This window comes from Mobula birostris, chromosome 19 (assembly GCF_030028105.1).
Source record: "Mobula birostris isolate sMobBir1 chromosome 19, sMobBir1.hap1, whole genome shotgun sequence".
NCBI classification, from domain to species: Eukaryota; Metazoa; Chordata; class Chondrichthyes; order Myliobatiformes; family Myliobatidae; genus Mobula; species Mobula birostris.
The window spans coordinates 52851939-52874290 of NC_092388.1; the positions used below are offsets into that span (position 1 = coordinate 52851939).

The following is a 22352-nucleotide window of genomic DNA, read 5'->3' on the forward strand; positions in this document are numbered from 1 at the left end:
ATGTCCAGAAATGCACACAATATTCAAATTCAGGCATACCAAAGTTCTATGCAGCCGCAGTATGATTTCCCAACTTTTATTTAAATGCATTTTCCTGATCAAAAAAGGCGAGAATGCCGTGTACTTTTTTAACCACAGGATCCCAGGATCCCTCCGTACAGAAAACTCCTCCGGGTTCTATCTTCACTGTATACTTTTCTCTCGCATAAAATAGCACATCTCGGTCTTATCTAGATTAAAGATCATTAAACTGTTGTGGGACATTTGTAATGACAAGTTGGTTGTGTATTCCTTAGTGCAAAAAGAATTAAACCTAAATAATATTTCTAAAATAAAACCAGAAAATTGCTTGAAATACTCAGCAGATCAAGAAAGATAGACAAAAACAAAAGTTATAGCATAACTGGTTCTGTAGGTCCATTGACCTTCATTGTTTCTCTCTATGGATGCTGGCAATCTGAACAATCATTTTCCTTTATAAATTTTTAAAATTGAGATTTCAAGCATATGCAGCTTTTGTTTTTCAATAAAACATTATGAAGGCATCTCATCTTTATTTGTACAAGCATCTATTGTGAATATGCAAGAAATCAATATACAAAATGCCCACACTCCCACCATCCCCAATAATCAGGGTAAACCAGCATATGTAAATAATGTGTAGCATTGTCATTAATATGCCAAACTCACATCAAATCACAAAATGGTAGCAGGTCACTTAAAGCATGAAGAATCTCACCTGGCTTATAAAGAATAATTAAGAGGATTTCCTTATAGTAAATTCACAGAAACTAAATTAATGGAAAATTAAGTGAGAACTTTTATTTTAGATATATTTTAACAGTGCAATGTGAACAGAATAACTAAAGGTCTTCATAGGTGAGCAAACCTGATATCACAGTACTGTAATTTTTCAGATTCTTTAAGAATATGCAAATATCAAAATATGGAAGATTTTACGTTAAACAATCAGCCCCACATAATCAGCAGCATCTGCTTATTGTTTTTAATGCAGAAGTTTGCACATATTAGACACAGACATGACATAGTGGCAGAAGCTTAAATTAGAATTCTCAGTACAATACCCAAAATAGAACTTCACACTATCTCCAATCTACAGATACCAAACCACAGCATTCAAATAACATCTAATATTTGAGTAAGAAGGACTTGAGGTTGGATACAAGCAGATTCTGCATATTTTGTTTTGAAAGAAATTTGAATGGAAAATATTTAAACCATGATTCAGAAGCATTTAGATATTGCACACAAATGCATTATTCCCCTTGATCAAAAGTTAAGTTATTTGGTTTGTATATTGACGCAACTACATAGTGCAAATCCACATACATTGGTACCTGCCCTGCAGTGCTCCACAGAGCACAGATCCTATACAGCACTCTTGATCAGGGAAAGAAAATTTGTAAGTTTTACTAAAAAAATAGAATAAAAGAATAATCTTAAGCTTTATCACCTTTACAGTTTATCAGCTGGCTAAGATATTCTAAGTTAAAGAACCTTTATAGTCAGGGAGGTTCCAACAGTGAGTCAACCAAGATGTGAATCTTTTAAACATGGTCCCGATACCTTCAATCTCAAATGTAAACTCCTGTTTCTTCACAAGGAATTACAAAACAAAAATGAAACATAGTCAGGATATGGGGCTATCTAATAAGAAAGGCTATAATCAGCTCCTATGACACAATGTTTTCTTGTCACATCAGAGATTATTTCTGTCCTGATTGAGCAACATTAGCAAGCACAATGCATTGTACAGACTGCATATTAGAAATTATGCTCCTCCGTGGCCTCCATGTCATGGGACCGCCTGCAGAGCAACGGAAGAATTTCTTTTTAAGTTCACGGTATTTCGCAGCAAAGTTAGATTGACATGGGCTGAGTAATTGAGAGGTCCAACACTGAGATACCATCGCACAATCAATAGTTAGAGGATCCAATTACACAGCAACAAGTTCACAAATGCCATTGTAAATTTTAGCATCAAGTATTTTATCGACAAGGTTCACACAAAAACCAGGCACAAATCCAGGATAATTTGTGAACAATTGAAAAGCAGTTCAACTGTGGAATTACAAAATGCTAAAAGATTTATGTTCCCATAGTCTCATGCATTAACATGCACAAGGAAGTGCATCTATCCAGTAGGCAGCAAGCTTTCATAATACGCAACCACAATAGTTACTCTCTTATTCAGTATGCTATTTTGATTAAAGATGGCCCCACACCGATGTTAATTCCAATCATACACACAGTTTAAGCTAACCATATCCTGGTGAACACAGAATCACTGGACAATTTTCTTACCTACAGCAAACTGCACGAATCACTCTTACTTCAAACAATTTTAAAGCATCTTTGACCATTAGAAACAGCCATTAGTTTTCACTGGAACCATTTGGAGTGCAAAAGAGTGGGTATACTTTCAGCTACAAGATAAAAATCATAGGGGCCCTCTCATGCCTTTTAAAGAGATATGAAATCAATAAGTTCTGCTGCCATTTCCTCATAGTTCTCTCGTGTATCCCAAATATTTATTCAATTTTCCCTTTGAATGTTACAGACTGGCAGCCTGTTCCAGTTCAGATATCACTATATGAGAAGGCTTTTTAAGATGCCTCCTGTTCTTTTCAAAGCATTATAACTAGAAAAAAATAGTTAGCTTTGAGATAGTGCAGGGTAAACTCAATGGAAAGATTATTGGGGGTGAGGAACTAATGCTATGAAGACAGACTATGAAAGGTTGGTATAACTGAAGAGGAGGCAAGTTCATGGGGGGGGGGGAGAGAGGAAAAGATTCTAAGGGGAGTTGGAGTGGTGGATCACAAAGGAGCCATTTCCTAGGCTGCAGAGTGTAGATCCAGGGGTCACATCTCAAAATATGAGGCTGGCCAACAAGGAATGAGATGACAAATACCCAATATCTTCACTCAGCAATAAAATCCTGGAATGCTCTGTCCCAGAGATGTGGACATTTAGTTAGAGTATTTTGAGTTTGGTATCAATATTTGGAATGAACTAATGGAATCAGAGATCATATAGTAAAGAAGAAGCATAGTACAGAACCAGACATGTAAGATGAAAAGGCCAAGCATGTTCAAAGTAACCTGCAGCCCATTCCTGGATCCATTTCTCACGACCTGTGGTTGCAGGCTCTTTTGTGCAATAGAACTGTGTTTGCCTTGCTAGACTGTCAAAACTCTTCAGGATTCTGAAATACCCGTTCTCTGCTGCAAGGGCAACACTAGCTCCTCTAATATATTTATTTAACTTAAGTCCCTTCATGGCATATTTTTTAAATCTTTGCATCTTCTCCAAGACCTTAACATCCTTTCTCACTGTGATACCAAATTGGAACACAATACTCCAGCTGCAGACTAACTACATGTTATAAAGACTTGCCCTTTTTGTAGTCCAGGCCTTTTATTTCTAACATTAAATATCTTGCGCAACTTTTTAAAAAATATCCATTTCACTTTACTATGTGCGACATCTTCAAATATGTGGAATCACAATAATTCTGGTGCTATTAAGAACTTCAGGCTGCCTGGGCATATTACCATTCAACAACTTTACTATTAAAATATTGGCCCACAAACTACATATATTTAAAAAAAATCCAGCTGAATGTCAACAGGAACCAAAAGGAGCTATTGTGTTCTTCATAACACTTTAGGGAGCTGAACACAAAGCAAAAGCAAAAGGTTGAGGTAAAAATACCAAATGCAATACTCACTTTAGTGACACAGAGGTTTGCTATTTGGCTTCTGAATTTCCTTTACAGTCACATAAATACTTGAACAAATTATATCAGTTTATAAGATTAATACAACATACTTGGTAAATATTGCAATCTGAATTGATTTTTGTGGACTATTACAGAAATAAAACTATTTTGAAAATGCCAATAACTGCAAGATAATATAGTTTAATAGTGAACGTAGTAGACTAATAATTGAAGTGCAATCCAACCAATTTTGAAAGTACATTTAGCCCATAATTGGAATATTGAAACCAAGGGGGTAGCACCCACACAAAACACAGGTAACTTCAGTCTTTTGGAAACTAAAGAATGAAAGTTTCTTTTTCTGGTTCTTCTGCACACTTCAATTTTCCAATCTATATTATTTTAATACTGGTGTTTTACAAAAATATTAAACTTTGGGGTAGTTATTGGCTCTTTTATAGTATTGTTTTATCCAATTCATTTTGGAAATGCTACCAGCTGATCACTTAGCACTTCCTTGTCCCTGATTTTACCAAAAGTATTAACTCAAAATAAATGAGCTAGAACTTGCATAGAAGTAGCAGACACAGAGATATAAAATTAACTATCAGCAATATTAATTTCTGGACTCCAAATAATATAACAAGAAACAAATAAATCATTTTTGTCAAGAACGTTTTACCATAGTGAATGTTAAATGTTAATATTTGCTCCATCTCAGTGTAATATGCACAGCATACAATTTAATTAATATGGATTTGATTACCAAATATGGAAAATACACAAAATAACAATACTATTCCTTATACCCTTTAGCTCTGGTACATATTATACCTCGCTTTCAGACTGGGGAATCCTTTGCCCCAACAAAAATGTTCCTCGTTCATTTCACTGATTTCCTATGCTATAATTCCACATTTACTTTAGAAACAGCAGCACAGATGCAAAAGTTGTTTCGCTGGTCATTTTATAATAGAATCCAAGTCGTACAGCAGAGTAAGAGTCCGTTAAACTTACTACGTCCATACCAACACCAACCAGCTTACACCCTTCTGAATTGATTCCATCTTCCAGCACTTGGCCTATAGCCCTCCACACCTAGACCATTCAAATTCTTATCTAAACACCTCTGAAATGCTATCAATGACTCTGGTTCCCCACTCTTGCTGTCAGTGCATTCCAGATGCTCATTATTCTCCAAATAAAAACAGGCTCCTCTCAGATCTCACTTGCACTTTACCCTACATTTAAATCCTCCTGTTTATTCACCTCTGATACGGAGAAGATTCTGGTAGCCTGTTCTATTTATACCCCACTTAATAGTTTATACTGCACCTCAGCCACGTCCCCTCTTAACCTCCTTTCCAGGAAGGAAGGAAGGAACACACGCACACACACAGAGTTCAGGATGAACTCAGAAGGCCAAGCAGAGTCTACGAAGAGGACTAAACAGTCTATGTTTTAGGCCGAAATCCTTTACCAAGACTGTCAGTGTGTACAATTACAATGCCCCATTCCAGATTCTGTACGGTTGTCATAGCCGGGGGGTGGTAAGGAGACAAGCTTCCACTACCGATTAATTTCATGACACATGCCGGTGATAATAAACCTGATTCTGATGTTCCCAATGGTGTGTGCTTCAAATATCCTCTGCCAACCATGTCCTGCTCCTGACCTTCACGTGTGGCTTAGCCACTAAGCCCAGCAGGAACTGTTTCTACTGACAGGAGAAGGGGCAAAGGCAGGTTACTGGCGCCTTAAAACCAATTGCTTTGGGCGGATGGAGCTCGTCAGTCATGGTTGGCAGCTCAACTAGGAGAAGGAAAACTCTGATCTCAAACTTCTGCTGCCTTGCAGCTATACCCACTCATGGGGAAGACTTCAAGAGTAAACCCTGAGGGAAACATCTGGAGCTGGAATCCCTAAGGCAGTCCTACATTACTCCTGCAACGCTGCTGGTACCAAACTGTATTGGTCTCTGCTGTTCCTTTGGGTTCATCAGTTGTGTGGAGAGGGGGAGCTTGCTACACGGGCGACAGCTTGCTCTCCATATCGTACTGCCCAGGCTGTGTATCCGTAACCAAAAGAGGCCCTCTCCTCACCTCATTCCAGACAATATCCTGGTCAATCTCCAGCGTCATCACATCTTTTCTATAGTGTGATGAACACACCAGAAGGCAGTACTTCAGCTGAGATCTGAGCAAGGTGTTTTTTTTTTTAAGTTGGAGAATAATCTGCCTGCTTTCACAATTGGTGCCCAAACTAATGAATGACGGTATTGAACATGCCTTCTTGGCCACATTATCTATCTTCATTGCCACTTTCACAGACTTTTGGACCCACACACCGTGGTCGCTAAGGTCCTCAATACTTCCAAGAACCATCTCCTGGCCTCATCAGTACTTCCAAAATGAATCATCTCACAGTTACCAGGATTAAACTCCATCTGCCATTCCTCAGCCCATTTCTCCATCACATTGGTATCACTGCTACCACTCTCCACACTGTCAACAGCTCCAACCCAACAATCCTAGCGTCATCTGTGAACTTCGAATAAATTCGTAGTCAAGGCCCAAGCTGACTCTGGAACTAAGTTGAGGACCAAATACATGCTGGAGTCAGCCAAGTACTCTCTAAGAAATGGCTCATCAACACCAATACTGCAATTGCAAATACAATTCCACTCACATTTTCACCAATGATATTCCATTCTTGTTGAACTGGATATAATACCCATTCTCGTTTTTGTTAAGCTTTTCACGTTATAATTACAGTAACTGTCAAGTAAAAAGCATCATGTTTTATTAAGACAAGCTGCTCTAAATCTGCGATTTACTCAACATTACTTTCAACACTGTATTGACAAGAAAATTCATCTATGTTTTCTGCAGCACATTTGCACTATTTAAAATTTCAGAAATATCCAAAAACTTTACTGTCTCAATCTGATCCTGCATTATATTCTGCTCGCTCATTTCTTTGGTCCTTTGTAATCTACACTAACTTCCAGTCCACCTCTTGATTTAAAATTCATTCTTAGCTTCCCCCACTTCTAAATCTCAGAAATATCCTCTCATGCAGTCCCAATTCATTTACATAAATCTATGTCCCTCCTGCTCTACCTTACTCTGCCTCTCACACTTCCTTTGCCTCACTGATGGTTTAGGGCTTCAACTATCTACATTTGCACCAGATTTAAATCTCCACCTTTTTGCTCGATGTTTGAGACCAATCTGAAAACCCATTTCTGACTAAACCTACGTTATGTAATTTACTCATCCCTGGCTCAATACCTATTTTCAATTATTCTTCTGTGAACAGCCTCGCGTTACCAATGTTAAATGGTGCTATTTAAGATATGTTAATGTATGCACTCTTTACCCGTAACGTTTACTTTTAATCAATATTAGCTCTGATTTTCTCAATCCCTACAAACACTTAACAGTCAGCATATTCATAAACATTTGGAAGAGGCTTAAAATCAGATCCTTTAGTCTCAGTAACTAGTAGAATTTCATTTTAAAAAAAAGCCCTGATTTCTACTAATAAAATATGTCAAGTTACCTATTTACACAAATTCACAACTTTCATTACGATAAACATGAAGAATCTCATAACTTAGAGAGGAAAAGAGCGAAAACTGCAGGTTGCTTCTCCTCAACATGTTTTTAAAGTAAGCGATTACATAGCAGCACGTGGGTCAGCTGGGCAGCTATTCCTTATTTCAGCAAAGCAACTGAAAAAAAATTGGGGATAAATATAAAACTTCCAATAAAATACAAAGACCAAGTGATTACATACATTCGGTAAAGGAAATGTAAATGTAGATGAGAAACTACTTAACTGATGGATAGGTAGTTACATATTTTAAGATAAATAAACACTATTTTAATTGTTAGATTGTCAAGGATCTCCAGATCACATTGAAGTGGTACTGCAGTTGTTGCCTTCAATGTCAAAGAAACACTTGTTGTTTTGAATATGCCATTCTTGTTGAATAGGTACTTCAGACCGAAATAATGTTTTTCGTCTTAACCACCGCTCCATACACTGTGCCACCAGGGGGTGGTTGTCAGCTTCAAATTTGTTTGCAAATAAGCCTTTGCTTTGAACCAGCCACTCTAGGTCTCCCAACCCATACACACAGATGCCACGAACATAGTGACCTGAGGGAAACAAAACAGACGAGAAAAAGCATCTTAATTTATGCACTGTGATAGCACTGGCATTACAATCATACTGCCTTGGTTTAAAAATTAATCGCTATTGATCTCCAACTGAGAAATCCCATGTATTTGAGTGATGCACTGGACTGCGGCAAAGAAGGACGATCTCTATTTTCTGTAAGGTACAATAACATTGAAAGGAATGAGGACTTTTATGAAAGTCCACTGGTCCTGCTCAAAACTCAAACTCATTGCAAAGCAATACAAATTTTCAAATTTTGTTTGACATGCTAATTAATGATGTGTACAAGAGGCTGCTTGACAGTCAAAAAAAGTGTTGTGGCTAGAAAGATGAAATGGCCGTATGCCTGTGTTTGAAACTTCATGATATTCCATATTTTAGCCCGTGACAATGTCTGTGCATTGCTTTGATATTTGTATTGACTGCATGCCAACACCAATATGGGTTTACTGTATTTATAGAAGAGTTCTAGTATATTGCATCTTTCAAAAATTCATGATACCCCAAAGTTTATTAGCCAATGACTGTGAAAGCAGAAGCAATGTTAAATTATTTAAAATTTCATTCATATTGTGCACTTCATACTGTGTGGTCCAGCCCCAGCTGCTCCGCAGGCCATGCAAGTGGGAAGCTAAGTGCCAACGTCGCAGAAGTAATTTGTAGTCCTTAGGAGGATTAATGGTGCCTAACGGCATCTCTTTTGCTTGCATCTTCAGAAACAGTTCTATTTCCATCTTTAATATCTCTATTTCTCCCTTTCAGGGTTCTTTTGAAGACCCTGACCTGGAGTTGCATGCTGACTTCAGTTCTTTGTGGGAATGGGACCCGCTCTTGGGGTTTCACAACTGGTCATTATTTGGCACGCCAAGGGCGTGGCCTAAGAGCTCAGCTCATCTTCGGAGGGCCGAGATCTTGTGGCTCTGGAGACAGGCAGATCGAAGGTCAGCGTCCAGGCAGGAGATCAGTGTGTTGCGGGAGATGGAGGATATAAGGCTGTGTGCCCAAGACCAGAGATCTTTGGGCACAGAGCTCGGAAAAAGTAACACAATGGACTTTTAACATCGTAAACCAGTGAGTTGTTTGTTATGTATTTGTCAGATTGTCAAGGATCTCCAGATCACATTGAAGTGGTACTGCAGTTGTTGCCTTCAATGTCAAAGAAACACTTGTTGTTTTGAATATGCCATTCTTGTTGAATAGGTACTTAATAGAGATAATGTTTTTCGTCTTAACCACCGTTCCATACATTGTGCCACCAGGGGGTGGTTGTCAGCTTCAAGTTTGTTTGCAAATAAGCCTGTGGAACGGAGACACTCCTTTTTCCCTTATTAGGGAGAGAGAGAGAGCCCGTGGTATGTTGAATGCTGGATGAACAATGTAGTCTTTGGGGTGACTGCAAGTCTGTGTCTTTGCTGTTGCTTTGCTCATGCTTGAGTGCTTGGCGAAAGGTGCCGATGCTTTTATTTTGCCGGTGGGGGGGGGGGATTATTGCTCGCTGCCGCACGGGAGGGAGCTGGGGGGGGGGGAATCTTTGGGGTTCTAACATTTAACTGTCATTCATTGTTTGGGGGCACTCCTCTTTTTTATGGATGGTTGCGAAGAAAAAGCTTTTCAGGATGTATATTGTATACATTTCTCTGACATTAAATGTACGTTTGAAACCCTGTACGGCCCAATTTGTTCATTTCCTGGTCACCACTACTGACACTGACTCAATATTCCACACTCATTCAATTCCAGGAACTTCAATTCTCTAGGTCAATGGCCCAAGAAAGAACATAGAATTGAAAGCAAGTGCAAGCCATATTGCTCCAATCATTTCATAAGGTCACATCAGATGTAAGGTATATACAGGAGGGTGTACAGAAAAATATTCAGCAACCAATCTTTAAACTTGAACATAAACACCCATCCAGAGCCCAATTACAGATCTTTCCAAAGCACTTTCCTTTCGTAAATTAAATTGGAGCTAGAGGCCCAGTAATGGTAACTTTGATACTACCACATCAGCTACCATCTCGTTCACCAGGGTCTTTTCAGGGAAGGAAAGCCACATGTTGCATGCCATAAGGCTCTCTCATTTGACATTTTACTCATCTCTCATGTATTGAAAAAAATCTCAGCTTCATGACAAACTCAATTGTCATTTCTCATGCAATTCGTCACATTCACTTCAATAGGTTTGGTTAACTATCATGGCAAAATGTAGTCACTCTCCTGTTGCAGTCTGGCAGGTAACATTAAATAACATGCATGTTTTCCAGATGTCTGTGTACATGAGCTAGAATCTGAATTTGAAACACATCTTATTAAAAATAGGATGCAATAAGCTTATCTGCATGTAAGTAAATCTACACACTTCTTCGTTAAATCGTTATTTGTGAAGCTTGTTTCAGACAAAAAAAACATTGCTCTCTTTACACATGAAGAGATACTTCTGTTAGAGGAGCTCCACCTTGTGATGTGGTAAAGCACTCTCAGCTGCCACTTTATTAGGTACCTCCTGTATTAAACAAAGTGGCCACAGAGTGTATGTTCACAGTCTTCTGCTACTGTTGTAGCCCATCCACTTTAAGGTTCAATATGCTGTGCATTCAGGTGTTCTCCTGCACACCACACTGTTGTAATGTGTGGTTATTTGGGCTACTGTTGCCTTCCTGTCAGTTTGAACCAGTTTGGCCATTCTCCTCTGACCTCTCGCATTAACAAGGCATTTTTGCCTACAGGGCTGTCGCTCAATGGATTTTTAAATTTGTTTTGCACACCGTTCTCTGTAAACTCTAGAGACTGTTGTGCACGAAAATCCAAGGAGAGCAGCCATATCTGGGATATTCAAACCACCCCGTCTGGCACCAATGATCATTCCACAGTCAAAGTCACTTAGATCAAATTCCTTCCCCATTCGGATGTTCGGTCTGAACAACTTGACCATGTCTGTAAGCACCGAGCTGCTGCCACATGACCAGCTGATCAGTTATTTGTATTAACAAGCAGGTGTACAGGTGTACTTAATAAAGAGGCCACTGAGTGTACACAGTGTCCGAGATCTCCATGCGAATTGCAATGGCTCCCACTGAACAAGCAGGTGTATGGTTGTAACTAATGTAGTGGTCGCTATATGTTGTCTGGGTACTGATGTGTAGTGAGGGAGAACCGGTTGTGTGGAAGAGAATGTCATCCTATATTAAATAAGCACTTTTGATTTGAAAGTGGGTGATATTCAAAGGGTGCCATTTCACACAAGTCACTGAATATTAGTGCCCTAATTCAATAGTTCCATTTACTGTAATATCAGAGAATGTATACAATATACAACCTGAAATTTGTGTTCTTTGCCGACATCCACCAAAACAGAAGGGTAGCCCAAAGAATGACAAAGAGTGACAGTAACAAATCCCAAAGACCTCCCAACAGCAGAGCATCGAACCTCCCCCTCCCCCACTTACTTCAGCAAAAAAAAATAGCACCCTCCACTCACTAAGCAAGCAATAGCAAAGCCCCCCAAGAAAGACCATGATCTGCAGTACAACAAGCACTAGTTGCTCATCCAGTAAGTTGACATGGCCATAAGTTCTCTTTCTCCCTAATAAAGGGGCAGAGAGGTGTCACACAGTGGGACGGGAGACTAACACAATAAAAAAAACACTCACTGACTTATGGTGTTAAAGTCTGCAGCATCTTTTTTACTACCCGCCACCCTCACCCCCCGAGTCCTCCGACTCAAGAATCAGCAACAAACCCTACCCATCCAATTCAGCAAACTAAGGTACGCTGCTATAATAGAACAGGGTTTTAGAAGAGTAAAGACGTTGTACTACAATTATATAAAATCCTGGTAGGAACACACCTGGAATACTGTACATAGGCTTAGTCTCTGAAGGAAGATGCTTGCAATCGTGGCAGTTCAACAGAGATTCATCAGATTGATTACAGGGTTTGCGGAAATTGGTCTATGATGAAAGATTAAGCATAACAGGCCTATACTCTTCAGCGATTTGAACACTTGAGGGATGATCTCTTTGAAATTTTTTTATGGGACTTAACATATTAGTTGCAAGAAGATCAAGCACAGGTTTGTCACTTATCAATAAGAAGACAGGTAGAATGGTAGATGCAAAGTGTGATTGCTGGAGGTGTAATATGGGTCATAAATGCATTCTCGACTTGCCACTAAATGTTGTGACTTACTAGTGGTTTGGAGCTGTAGTTGTAACAGGTCTTTTTTCAGATGATCAAGAGAAAAGATGGAAAAGCCTCCCCAAGGAAGCTCTGAGTACTTTTTAAGAACAAAGATAACAGTAGGCGGTTAAATTGATTTCCAGTTGTTTCTCACTGAAACCTACCATTCATCATGGGACATCCTGATTGTGCATAATTGTAAAGAGAAACAACAGATGGACATTAATCGTAATCTAACCACATTGAAACCCCCAAGGATAAGACCAGGTATAAGGTCCAGACTGGCAAGCAACACACACAAAATGCTGGCGGACCTCAGCAGTCCAGGCAACATCTAGGAAAAGAGTACAGTCGATGTTTCGAGCTGAGACCCCTCAGCAGGACTGGAGAAAAAAAAAGATGAGTAGAGTTAAAAGGGTGTAGGGAAGGGAGGGAAAAGCACAACATAATAGGTGAAACTGGAAGGGGAAGGGTGAAGCAAAGAGTTGGGAAGTTGATTGGTGAAATACAGACATCCCACCCTGCAAAAACTCATTTCAGGGAAGTAGCACCATCAATTTGCGGGAGACTCCCGGAACTTCTGGCAGAGGTGGGATGTCTGCAATAGAGTAGCTCCTTAGCAGCTAGCCAGCTAGTTTAAATAACATTAGCTATGCTAATAAATGAATGACACCTGTTAAACTCACCTCATCATGTCTTTTACAGTCTTAACTCACCATGGGCAATAGAAAAGTCAGTGTTGCAAACAGTGTGGCGAGCAACATTGTCATTATTTTGACCCCTATTAGGCAGGGGTACTCTTTAGTGTAGTCTGGGGTGACGTACGTTTTATATTTTCTTTTTTTGGAACACTCTGCCATGTGCACTCTCGCGCTCTCTCTCTCTCTCTCTCTCTCTCTCTCTCGTGCTCTCGCTTTCTCGCTCGTTCTCTCTCTCTCAGTCGCTCTCGCGCTCTCTCTTGCTTTCTCTCGCTCGCTCTCAAAAAAATTGATTTCCGTGATATTGTATATAATTTGCGGGCATCAGGGAGCCACTATTAATATGCGGGAGACTCCTGGAACTTCCGGGAGAGGTGGGATGTCTGAAATAGCTAGAGGGCTGGAGAAGGGGGAACCTGATAGGAGAGGACAGAAGGTCATGGAAGAAAGAAAAGGGGGTGGGTTGAGGAGCACCATAGGCAAGGAGATAAGGTGAGAGAGGGGAAGAGGGATGGGGAATGGTGGGGGGTGTGGGGAGCATTACCAGAAGTTGGAGAAATCGATGTTCATGCCATCAGGTTGGAGGCTACCCAGAATATAAAGGTGTTGCTCCTCCAATCTGAGTGTGGCCTCATCGCGACAGTAGAGGAGGCCAAGGATTTCCCTCTCACCTTATCTCCTTGCCTTCCCATCACCTTCTTCTGGTGCTCTTCTCTCCTTTTCTTTCTTCCATGGCCTTCTGTCCTCTTCTATTAGATTCTCCCTTCTTCAGCCCTGGATCTATTTCACCAATCAACTTTCCAGCTCTTTGCTTCACGCCTTCCCCTCTCAGTTTCACTATCACCTTGAGTTTCTCTCTCCCCTCCCCTCACATTTTAACTCTACTCACCTTTTTTTCCCTCCAGTCCAGCTGATGGGTTTCAGCCTGAAATGTCAACTGTACTCTTTCTCACAGATGCCACCTGGCCTGCTGAGTTCCTCCAGCATTTTGTGTTGCTCGGATTTCCAGAATCTTTATTTGTGTCCGGACTGGCTATCCTGTCACTAAACACATAATTTAAAGGCATATTTGTTCCTTCAATATTTGGAGTGTTTGTGTATCCAGAGGTCCATCCCAAGACAAAAGGTGAAAGAAGAAGATTCTGCAGATACTGGAAACCTTCAGCAACACATACAAAATGCTGGAGGCACTTAATAGATCAGGCAGCATCTATAGAGGGAAACGAACAGTCGACATTTGCGTCAAAACTGGTAAGGAGGAGGAGAGCCGGAGGAGGAGAGCCAGAGCACAGAGATGGAGAAGGGGGAGCAGCACAAGCTGGCAGGTAATAGCTACATCCAGGTGAGAGGGGAAGAGTTGTGGGTGGGAGAAGGGGAAATGAAAGGGAATGATGTGAGAAGCTAGGAGGTGACAGGCAGAAGAGGCAAGGGGCTAAAGAAGAAAGAATAACATAACAAAAGACAGTAGACCATGGAATAAAGGAAAGGAGATGGGTAAATCGTGATGGCAGGGAAAGGGAAGATAAGGTGTGTGGGTGGACACAGGAATAAAGTAAGACAAAGGAGAGGGGATGGAAGGAAAACAGAGGGGAGTAGTTACTGGAAGTCAGAAAAATTGGTGTTGATGCTCTCAGGCTGGAGATTACCAAGGTGGAATATTGTTCCTCCAACCTGTGACTAAACTCGATGTGGCTGCGAACAGTGCAAGAATGGAAGAGAAATTGAAATGGGTGGCCAACGGGAGATCCTGCCTGCTGTGGTGGAAGGATGGAAGGTGCTTAACAAAATGGCCTCCCAATCTGTGTCAGGTCTCACTGAAGTCTGTCCACAGCCTACTGTCATGTTGAGGGCAAATGCAAGTTGCAGGAACAACAGCTCATATTCTGCCTTGATAGTCTCTAACCTGACGGTATCAACATTGACTTCTCTAACTTTGGTAATCACCCCACTTTGTTTTCCCTCATTCAGTGCTTCCCTACTGCTCTGATGACCTGCCCAACTCTTTCCTCTAATTCCCCATCTCCTTCCCTTTATTCCATAGTCCACCCTCCATCCACTCTTATGATATTTCTTCCGAATTGCCATGTTGCCAAACCTAATCTTTACCAGGTCAAACTCCTGAATCTCCTCACACAAGTGTTGAGCAAGTACTGCAATGATTTAAGAAGATGGTGGAAATTACAGTCAAGGATGGGCAACAAATTTCACCACTGTCAATAATAATTTCAAAAAAAATTAAAAATGAGATGTTGCACGTAGCAAAACATGATTGAAAATAGTTTCAGAAAGAATACAGTTTTCCAGTGAAGTCTGTGAATTATACTGGACCATAAGACTTGGGGGTAAAATTAGGTCATTCAACCCACCAAGTTTTGTCTGCCAGTCCATCATGGGTGGATTTATTTTCCCTTGCAACCACATTCACTTGCCTTATTCCTATTACCTTTGATGTCCTTACTAAGGAAGAACCTCCTAATCTCTGCTTTAAATATACCCAACGACTTGGCCTCCACAGCTGTCCATGGCAATGAAGAGTGACATATACTGCGAATTTGATCAACCCAATTCTGCTTGTCTTTCCAGTTATGTTTTAAAATTAATAATATATTAAATTAATAACATAAAGAAGATAAAACCAACCAAGTTTTCCTATCATGTTGCTGTTGGCAGGTAGGTTTGCACACTGACCTCATCATTTGCTCTGTGTATGTGTGGGAGAAGGAACAGGAATATTTTCATGGCGAAAGCTCTAGTGCCATATCAAGTAAAATTTGAACGGAGGTAGACATTCAAAGAAGGTCAAAATGGAGCTTGGTTGGGGGGTGGGGGCAAAGGAGAAAGAATTCTTTTAAGCTACCATCTGTAGGTGATGTGCTTGAGAAAGACCTGCAGAAAGTGGATGTGTTTGCCATTCAAAGGCACCTCCTCCACTACTTTTAACATAGTTTTAACATTCCCAGTTGGATTTGTCACCATCAATCTCTGTTCCATTGCTCATTGTACTGGCAGCAAACTTTTCACTGTCCCTTGTTAGTGTTAGTTTTCCTAATACATCTACCAACCTAGGAGTAGATTAGGTTAAGAGAAGATTAACCTCCTTTCTCATGAACAATGAGGAGAAATAGCCTGGCAATAAGAGACAAAAAACTTGTAAAACTGTGCAAGCACCCATTTCAGAGGAGACAGGAGCTGGAGCAAATTCTCCAGGAGTTTCCTCCAGGTTTCAACACCTGCAGTCTCACATGTCTCCTTGTTCCCTATTAGCTTCTGATTGCCATGGGCAAACTGTTGATATGCCCATCACACTGTTACACATTTTACATCAGCTATGTGAGCAATGACTAGAATCTTAAAATCAACATGTTATGAATGGCTCCTTGTCCCACATCACAAAGACCCACTATGAATTTCCTGCAACTGTTCTCAAAATACAACTAGTAGGCAATCAGCCTTAGTTAACTAAAATACAAATTTTTTCCCATACGTGATTCAAAATTTGCCAACCTTACTGACCCACTGTGGAAACCTTGGATCAAAAAAGTTATTCTCCAACATTTTTTTTGAAGAACAAGGGCCCACTACAATGTATGAACTAATACTTTATCCAAATCTTACAAAGGAGATCCCTGCGTTTAACCTACGGTGCAAAACTTCCCAAATCCCATTACTCCATAATAACTTGTGGACTAGCAAATGGGACTAGCTTGGATAGGGAATCTTCATCAGCATGAATCAACTGGGCCGCACTCTATGATGTGCCATTGCGATACCCTGCTACAACGGTCCTCATACAGCACAAAGTATATAGTCTCCATCTGTTGCAACGCATGTTCAAGATTACATCATGTCATTTCCAATACACAAGTGCAAAGGAGAACAAAATGATTGTTACTCCAGATTTGATGCAGCACAAAAAAACCAATAAAATAAGGAATGCAATGATAGTTTAAAAAAAACACATTAAATATAATACATAAGACAGCTGATGCACATAGACTGATTCCATGTCCATAAAGTGATGTTAGGCACAGGAGTGTCTGTATATAAGGTGACTGACAGGAAATGATAAAGTGGTGGTGATTGGGGTTGTGAAGGTGTTGATCAGCCTTACTGCTTGGGAAAAGTAACTGCTTTTGAGCCTTGTGGTCCTGGTATAGATGCTACGTAGCCTCCTCCCTGACGTGAGTGGGATGAACAGTCCATGAACAGTGTGGGTAGGATCCTTCATGCCCCTACTGGTCCATTTTTGTATGTCCCTGACGGCAGGTAGGCTGGGTCCAGTGCTGTATTGGGCGGTTTGACTATCCATGGTAGAACCTTCCTGTCCAATGCAGTGCAGTTTCCATATCACACAGCCATGCAGATTTTCAGCATGCTCTCTGCTACACGTGTAGCAGGACATGAGTATTGATGTGCATAGCCCAGCCCTCTTCAACCTCCTCAGAAAGCAGAGGTGTTTGTGAGCTTTCCCGTTTGTGAATGACGTTCTCTGGGACCACGAGAGGTTGTGCACGATGTGCACTCCCAAGAGTTTGAAACTGTGCCTCTGATGTAAAGAGAGGGTGTGAATGGGGCAAGTTCTTCTGAAGTTGACACACACTTCCTTTCAATATGCAAATAGATTGGGAAAATCAGGTTGGTGCTGGATCCCAAGGGAGGGAATTTGTAGAATGCCTATAAGATGGCTTTTTAGAGCAGCTTGTGTTTGAGCCCACTAGGGGAAAGGCCATTCTGGATTGGGTGTGTATAATGAACATTTGATTAGAGAGCTTAAGGTAAAGGAACCATAAGCAGACAGTGATCATATGATGAAATTCACTCAGCAGTTTAAGAGAGCGAAGAGGATGTCATACGTATCAGCATTACAGTGGAGTAAGGGGAATTGCAGAGGCATAAAAGAGGAGCTGACCAAAGTTGATTGGAAGAGGACACTAGCAGGGCTGACAGCAAAACAGCAATGGCTGGAGTTTCTGGGGGCAACTCGGAAGGCGCGGGATAGATATATCCTAAAGATGAAGTAGTATTCTAAAGGGAGGATGAGGCAATTGTGACTGACAAGGGAAGTCAAAGACAACATAAAAGCAAAGCAGAGGGCAAACAATATAGCAAAAAATTAGCAGGAAGGTAGAGGATTGAGAAACGTTTAAAAACCAACAGAAGGCAACTAAAAAACACTACAAGGAGTGAAAACACTACAAGAAGGCAAGCTAGACAATATCAAAGAGGATACCAAAAGTTTTTCAGATACATAAAAGAGTAAAAGAGAGGCAAGAATGCGTATTGACAGGAAAATTTGCAGATGCTGGAAATCTAAACAACACATACAAAATGCTTGAGGAACACAGCAGACCAGGTAGCATCTATGGAAAAGAGGAAACAGTCAATGTTTCGGGCCGAGAAGTAATGAGATGTTATGGACCAGAACTAATGAGATGTCCTCCTCCTTCGAAGAAAGGGGCTTTTCTTTCTCTACCATCAATGCTGCCCTCACCCGCATCTCTTCCATTTTGCACACAGCTATCCTCACCCCATTCTCCTGTCACTTCACCAGCAATAGGGTTCCTCTTGTTCTCATCTACCACCCCAGTAGCCTCCATGTCCAGCACATAATTCTCCGTAACTTCTGCCACCTCCAACGGGATCCCACTACCAAGCACATTTCCCTCCCCACCAATTTCTGCAGAGATCTCCTCCCTGACGTGACTCCCTTGTCCATTCGTGCCTCCCCACTAATCCCCCTCCTGGTGCTTACACTTGCAAGCGGAGTAATTGCCACACCTGCCCCTATACCTCTGCCCTCACTACCATTCAGTGGCCTAAACAGTCCTTCCAGGTGAGGCGATGCTTCATCTGTGAGTTTGTTGGGGTCATTCACTGTATCTGTTGCTCCTGGTGTGGCCTCCTCTATATTGGTTGAGACCTGAAGTAGATTGGGAGACCGCTATGAGCACCTACGCTCCGTTCACCAGAAAAAGTGGGAGCTCCCAGTGGCCACCCACTTCAACTCTACTTCCCATTCCCATTCCAACATGCCAGTCTATGGCCTCCTCGACTGCCATGATGAGGCCACACTCAGGTTGGAAGAGCTAGTATTCCGACTGGGTAGCCTCCAACCTGATGGCATGAAGATCAATTTCTCAAACTTACAGTAATGTGCCCACCCCCTCACAATTCCCCATTCCCATTTCCCTCTCTCACCTCATCTCCTTATCTGCCCATCACCTCCCTGTGGTGCTCCCCCCCTTCCCTTTCTTCCATGGCCTTCCACCCTCTCCTATCAGATTCCCCCTTCTCCAGCCCTGTATCTCTTTCACCCATTAGCTTTCCAGTTCTATACTTCACTCTTCCCCCTCTGTCAATTTCATCACCTACCACTTTGTATGTTGTAATGTGAGCATTATTAAAAGTTAGTTAATACTAATTAGGATAATGGTAATATAGCAGTACTCCCGCTACGGGAAGCTGTTTTTAAAGAGAGAATTGGTTCTGGGGTTGGCAGGGTTTTACTTCCATTCTTTTTATTTCCGGTGTGCATTGTATAGTTTCGCTGCCATGTCGTACAGGTTAGTGAAAGCCTCTATATGTAACATCAGTTTTGCCGTCCCAGATAAAGTTGTTCCTTTGGGCATGAAGTTGTCGAGTAGTCCTTTTTCAAAGTAGAAGTTACCACATATTTTTGGCAACGAAGTGAACTGGTTTTGTGAGTGTGTCGGCCCATTTCAAACAGGAGCTGTGCGGGGACAAGGAGCCTCACATTCAGGTGGCTACGTTTGGGACTATTGGTGAATTTGTGGAGGGAAACGAGGACTGGCTGGAGTATGAGGAAAGGTTGGGACACTTTTCCTGTGCTAATGGAATTACTGAAGAGGCTAAGAAGCACTCTATTCTCCTCAGTGTGCGTGGGGCAAAGACTTACAAGCTGATTCCCAAGAACTTAGCTACACCGCGGAAACCGGAGGACATACCATATGACGAACTGGTCAAGCTCGTGGGGAACCACCACAATCCGAAACCTTCTGGGATAGTCCAACCGTTTAAGTTTCACAGCCGTTTCAGGAAACCAGGTCAGTCTGTGGCCAATTTTCGAGCCCAGCTTCGGCAGCTGTTCGAGCATTGTGATTTTGGAGCGGTGTTGGAAGACATGCTCCGTGATAGATTGATATGTGGCATTAATAATGACGTCATACAATGCACTCTGCTGGGGGAAACCCCACTGTTGACTTTCAAGAAAGCCTTACAGATTGTCCAAAGCATGGAGATGGCTGCTAATAATGTCAAGGATATTCAGAAAGGACACTGGGGGTCGCAGTTGGCGGCAGTGCACCAAGTCAGGAGGGAGTCTGGTAAACAGGCAAAGCAGGTGGAATGTTTCCGGTGTGGAGGGACGCACTATGCAAGTGATTGCAAATTCAAAGACACTGTCTGCCATGCTTGTAGCAAAAAGGGACATTTAACTAAAAAGTGCAGAAGTTCAAAGGGTAAGATTAAGCCTGGGCAGGGGAAAGCTTAACAGGCTCAGGCAGCCACACAGCACCTTGAAGAAGCAGACGAAGAGGCAGCGTGTGCCTACAACATGTTTAGAGTGGAAACGGATGAGGAACCACCTGAACCATATGTAGGGCTCTCAGTATACTAGATGGACTGTTAACTACTGATCGCTTATTACCAAAATGGCTTCTCTGAAGTGTTATATTAAAATGGCTTCTCGTAATGTTAACTGCTGAGCAAGGGGTTCTCTGTAACAGCAACATTTAGGTTATACAGTGTGATAATGGAAATTGTATTCATTTGTTAGCCAACGGAAGTCATGTTTTGTTATCTTGTATAAGTGCGCTGAGCTGAGGAGCGTGGGCTTTTCGGGAGGCAAGCAGAGAGGACGGACATGCAGGGAACGGACGCCGTACCTTGGGGGTTCGGAGGGTGGCCGAGTCTTGGAAGTACGTTGTGGATGGAATCGGACGCGTGAGCTCCAACATATTACAATATTATGTGCACAAGACTGGTAAGTTACTATGCAGCACCTTTTTTTGTAGTTGTTTCTACTAACCCATCGCCAAAAATTTGCTATAAAGTATAATTCTTTACTCGCACATTGTATATTGTTTCATATTTGTGTCGTGGCTGATCATTGGGTGAGTCACACCTTATCCGCACCAAAACATTTGCACTGTTTGGCAGGGTCGACGGCTATTCACCCTAGGTAATGGGGGTCAGTGGGGCAAAGACCAAAGACATTTGGGGGCTTGTTCCGCGAATTTGAATTCTGTCAGGATAAGGGGTAAGTCGCCCGGGTTGAATTAAAAGGAATGGATGCGGATAAGTTCGAACTTTGGTGTGAGATCGAGGATGTTCCAGTTACTCATGCCTGCGTGTTAAGTGGGGTGGATATACGTACCCCGGATTATGTGTTAATTCAATGTTTGAGTATGGTCAGAACGATCAGTAAGGTTGAGATTGTAAGCAGGAAGATTGGTATAACAGGGGACTCAGCCTTTGTGCTGGTACAGACGGGTGCTGACGTTAAGGACTTGGGACTGCCGCCGTGTATCGGTGACCTCGGTGAGGCGGGGCCATGGGGCATGCACACTGTCACAGAGGAAGGGTTTGAAGAGACACCAGAGGAGTTGCCCGAAGCTAGGGATGGAGATTTTAGAGAGCGGGTCCAATCGTTTTTGAGGGATGAAGGGAGGGAGTGGTCAGATTTGGAGAATGCAATTAATTCTCATTCCCCACGGAAGGGAGAGGGCTCTGAGTTGGCCTCAGCCGTTAACTCTTTGGTGAACTGGGTGGAGGGTCCGCAACAGAAGTTAAGAACTTTCTCAGGGAGGACCCCTATCCCCGACGGGGAGGATGATTACAAGTCCTGGGTAGAACATACCTCTCAGTTGCTAGGTGAGTGGCAGTGTTCTGAGGAGGAGAAGCGGCAAGGATTGGGGGACAGTTTGAGAGGGGCAGCAGCTGAGGTGGTAAAAGGGGTGAGAATTAACCAGCCCCTGGCTTCTTGGAGGAAGTGTCTAGTTGCCCCAGAGGAGGCGTTTGGGCTGATGGGAAGCCCGCTGGAGCTGTTAGGGGGGGGGGATTCAGAATCTGCGTCAGGAGAAAGGGGAAAAGCTTTCTGAGTATCTTCTCCAACTTGAGCGTAGGCTAAATTGCCTGAGGCGCCAGGGGTCATTTCAGCAGCTGAGGTGGATTGGATAAGGATCGACCAGGTAGTCAGGGGCACGCAGAGACATGATGCGATCGCTAAGAGCCTCCGACAGTCTCGTAGAGTGCGTCTCCCCCCCCCGTCTTTTGCTCAGTTGGGTCAGGGAGGAGGACGACGAATTGGAAGCGGAAGAAGTTCTCTGGTAACAAGGTACAGTCCTCGGTAGTAGCCGCTTGTGGTGAAATGACTGGGGCCAGCTCCATGCGGGAGACCCTTAAGGGGGTCAGGGCAGGTGGGGTCCCTCCGCGGGAGGGGATTAGCGGAGAAGGCCCCTCCCAGAAGCGACGGACAGCACTGAGGACAGGCGGAGGCCGGGGTCCGGTGAGGTGAGGCGTGT

At 42.2% G+C, this 22352-nt stretch overlaps 1 protein-coding gene across 3 annotated transcripts in view; it reads right to left on the reverse strand.

Moving 5' to 3' along the window:
* The window catches only part of LOC140212597 (N-acetyllactosaminide beta-1,6-N-acetylglucosaminyl-transferase-like), a 96335-nt gene that overhangs the window by 30712 nt on the left and 43271 nt on the right, over positions 1–22352 (reverse strand). Inside the window, exon 3 of one of the 3 annotated variants that reach the window (XM_072283590.1) lies at positions 558–7911. The exons of the other annotated variants lie outside the window; for them this stretch is intronic. Within the exon in view, the coding sequence (XP_072139691.1) occupies positions 7664–7911 (248 nt within the window). The 3' untranslated portion in view covers positions 558–7663. Of the gene's footprint in view, positions 1–557; positions 7912–22352 lie in introns of those variants that run through there. 3 annotated transcript variants of the gene reach the window in all.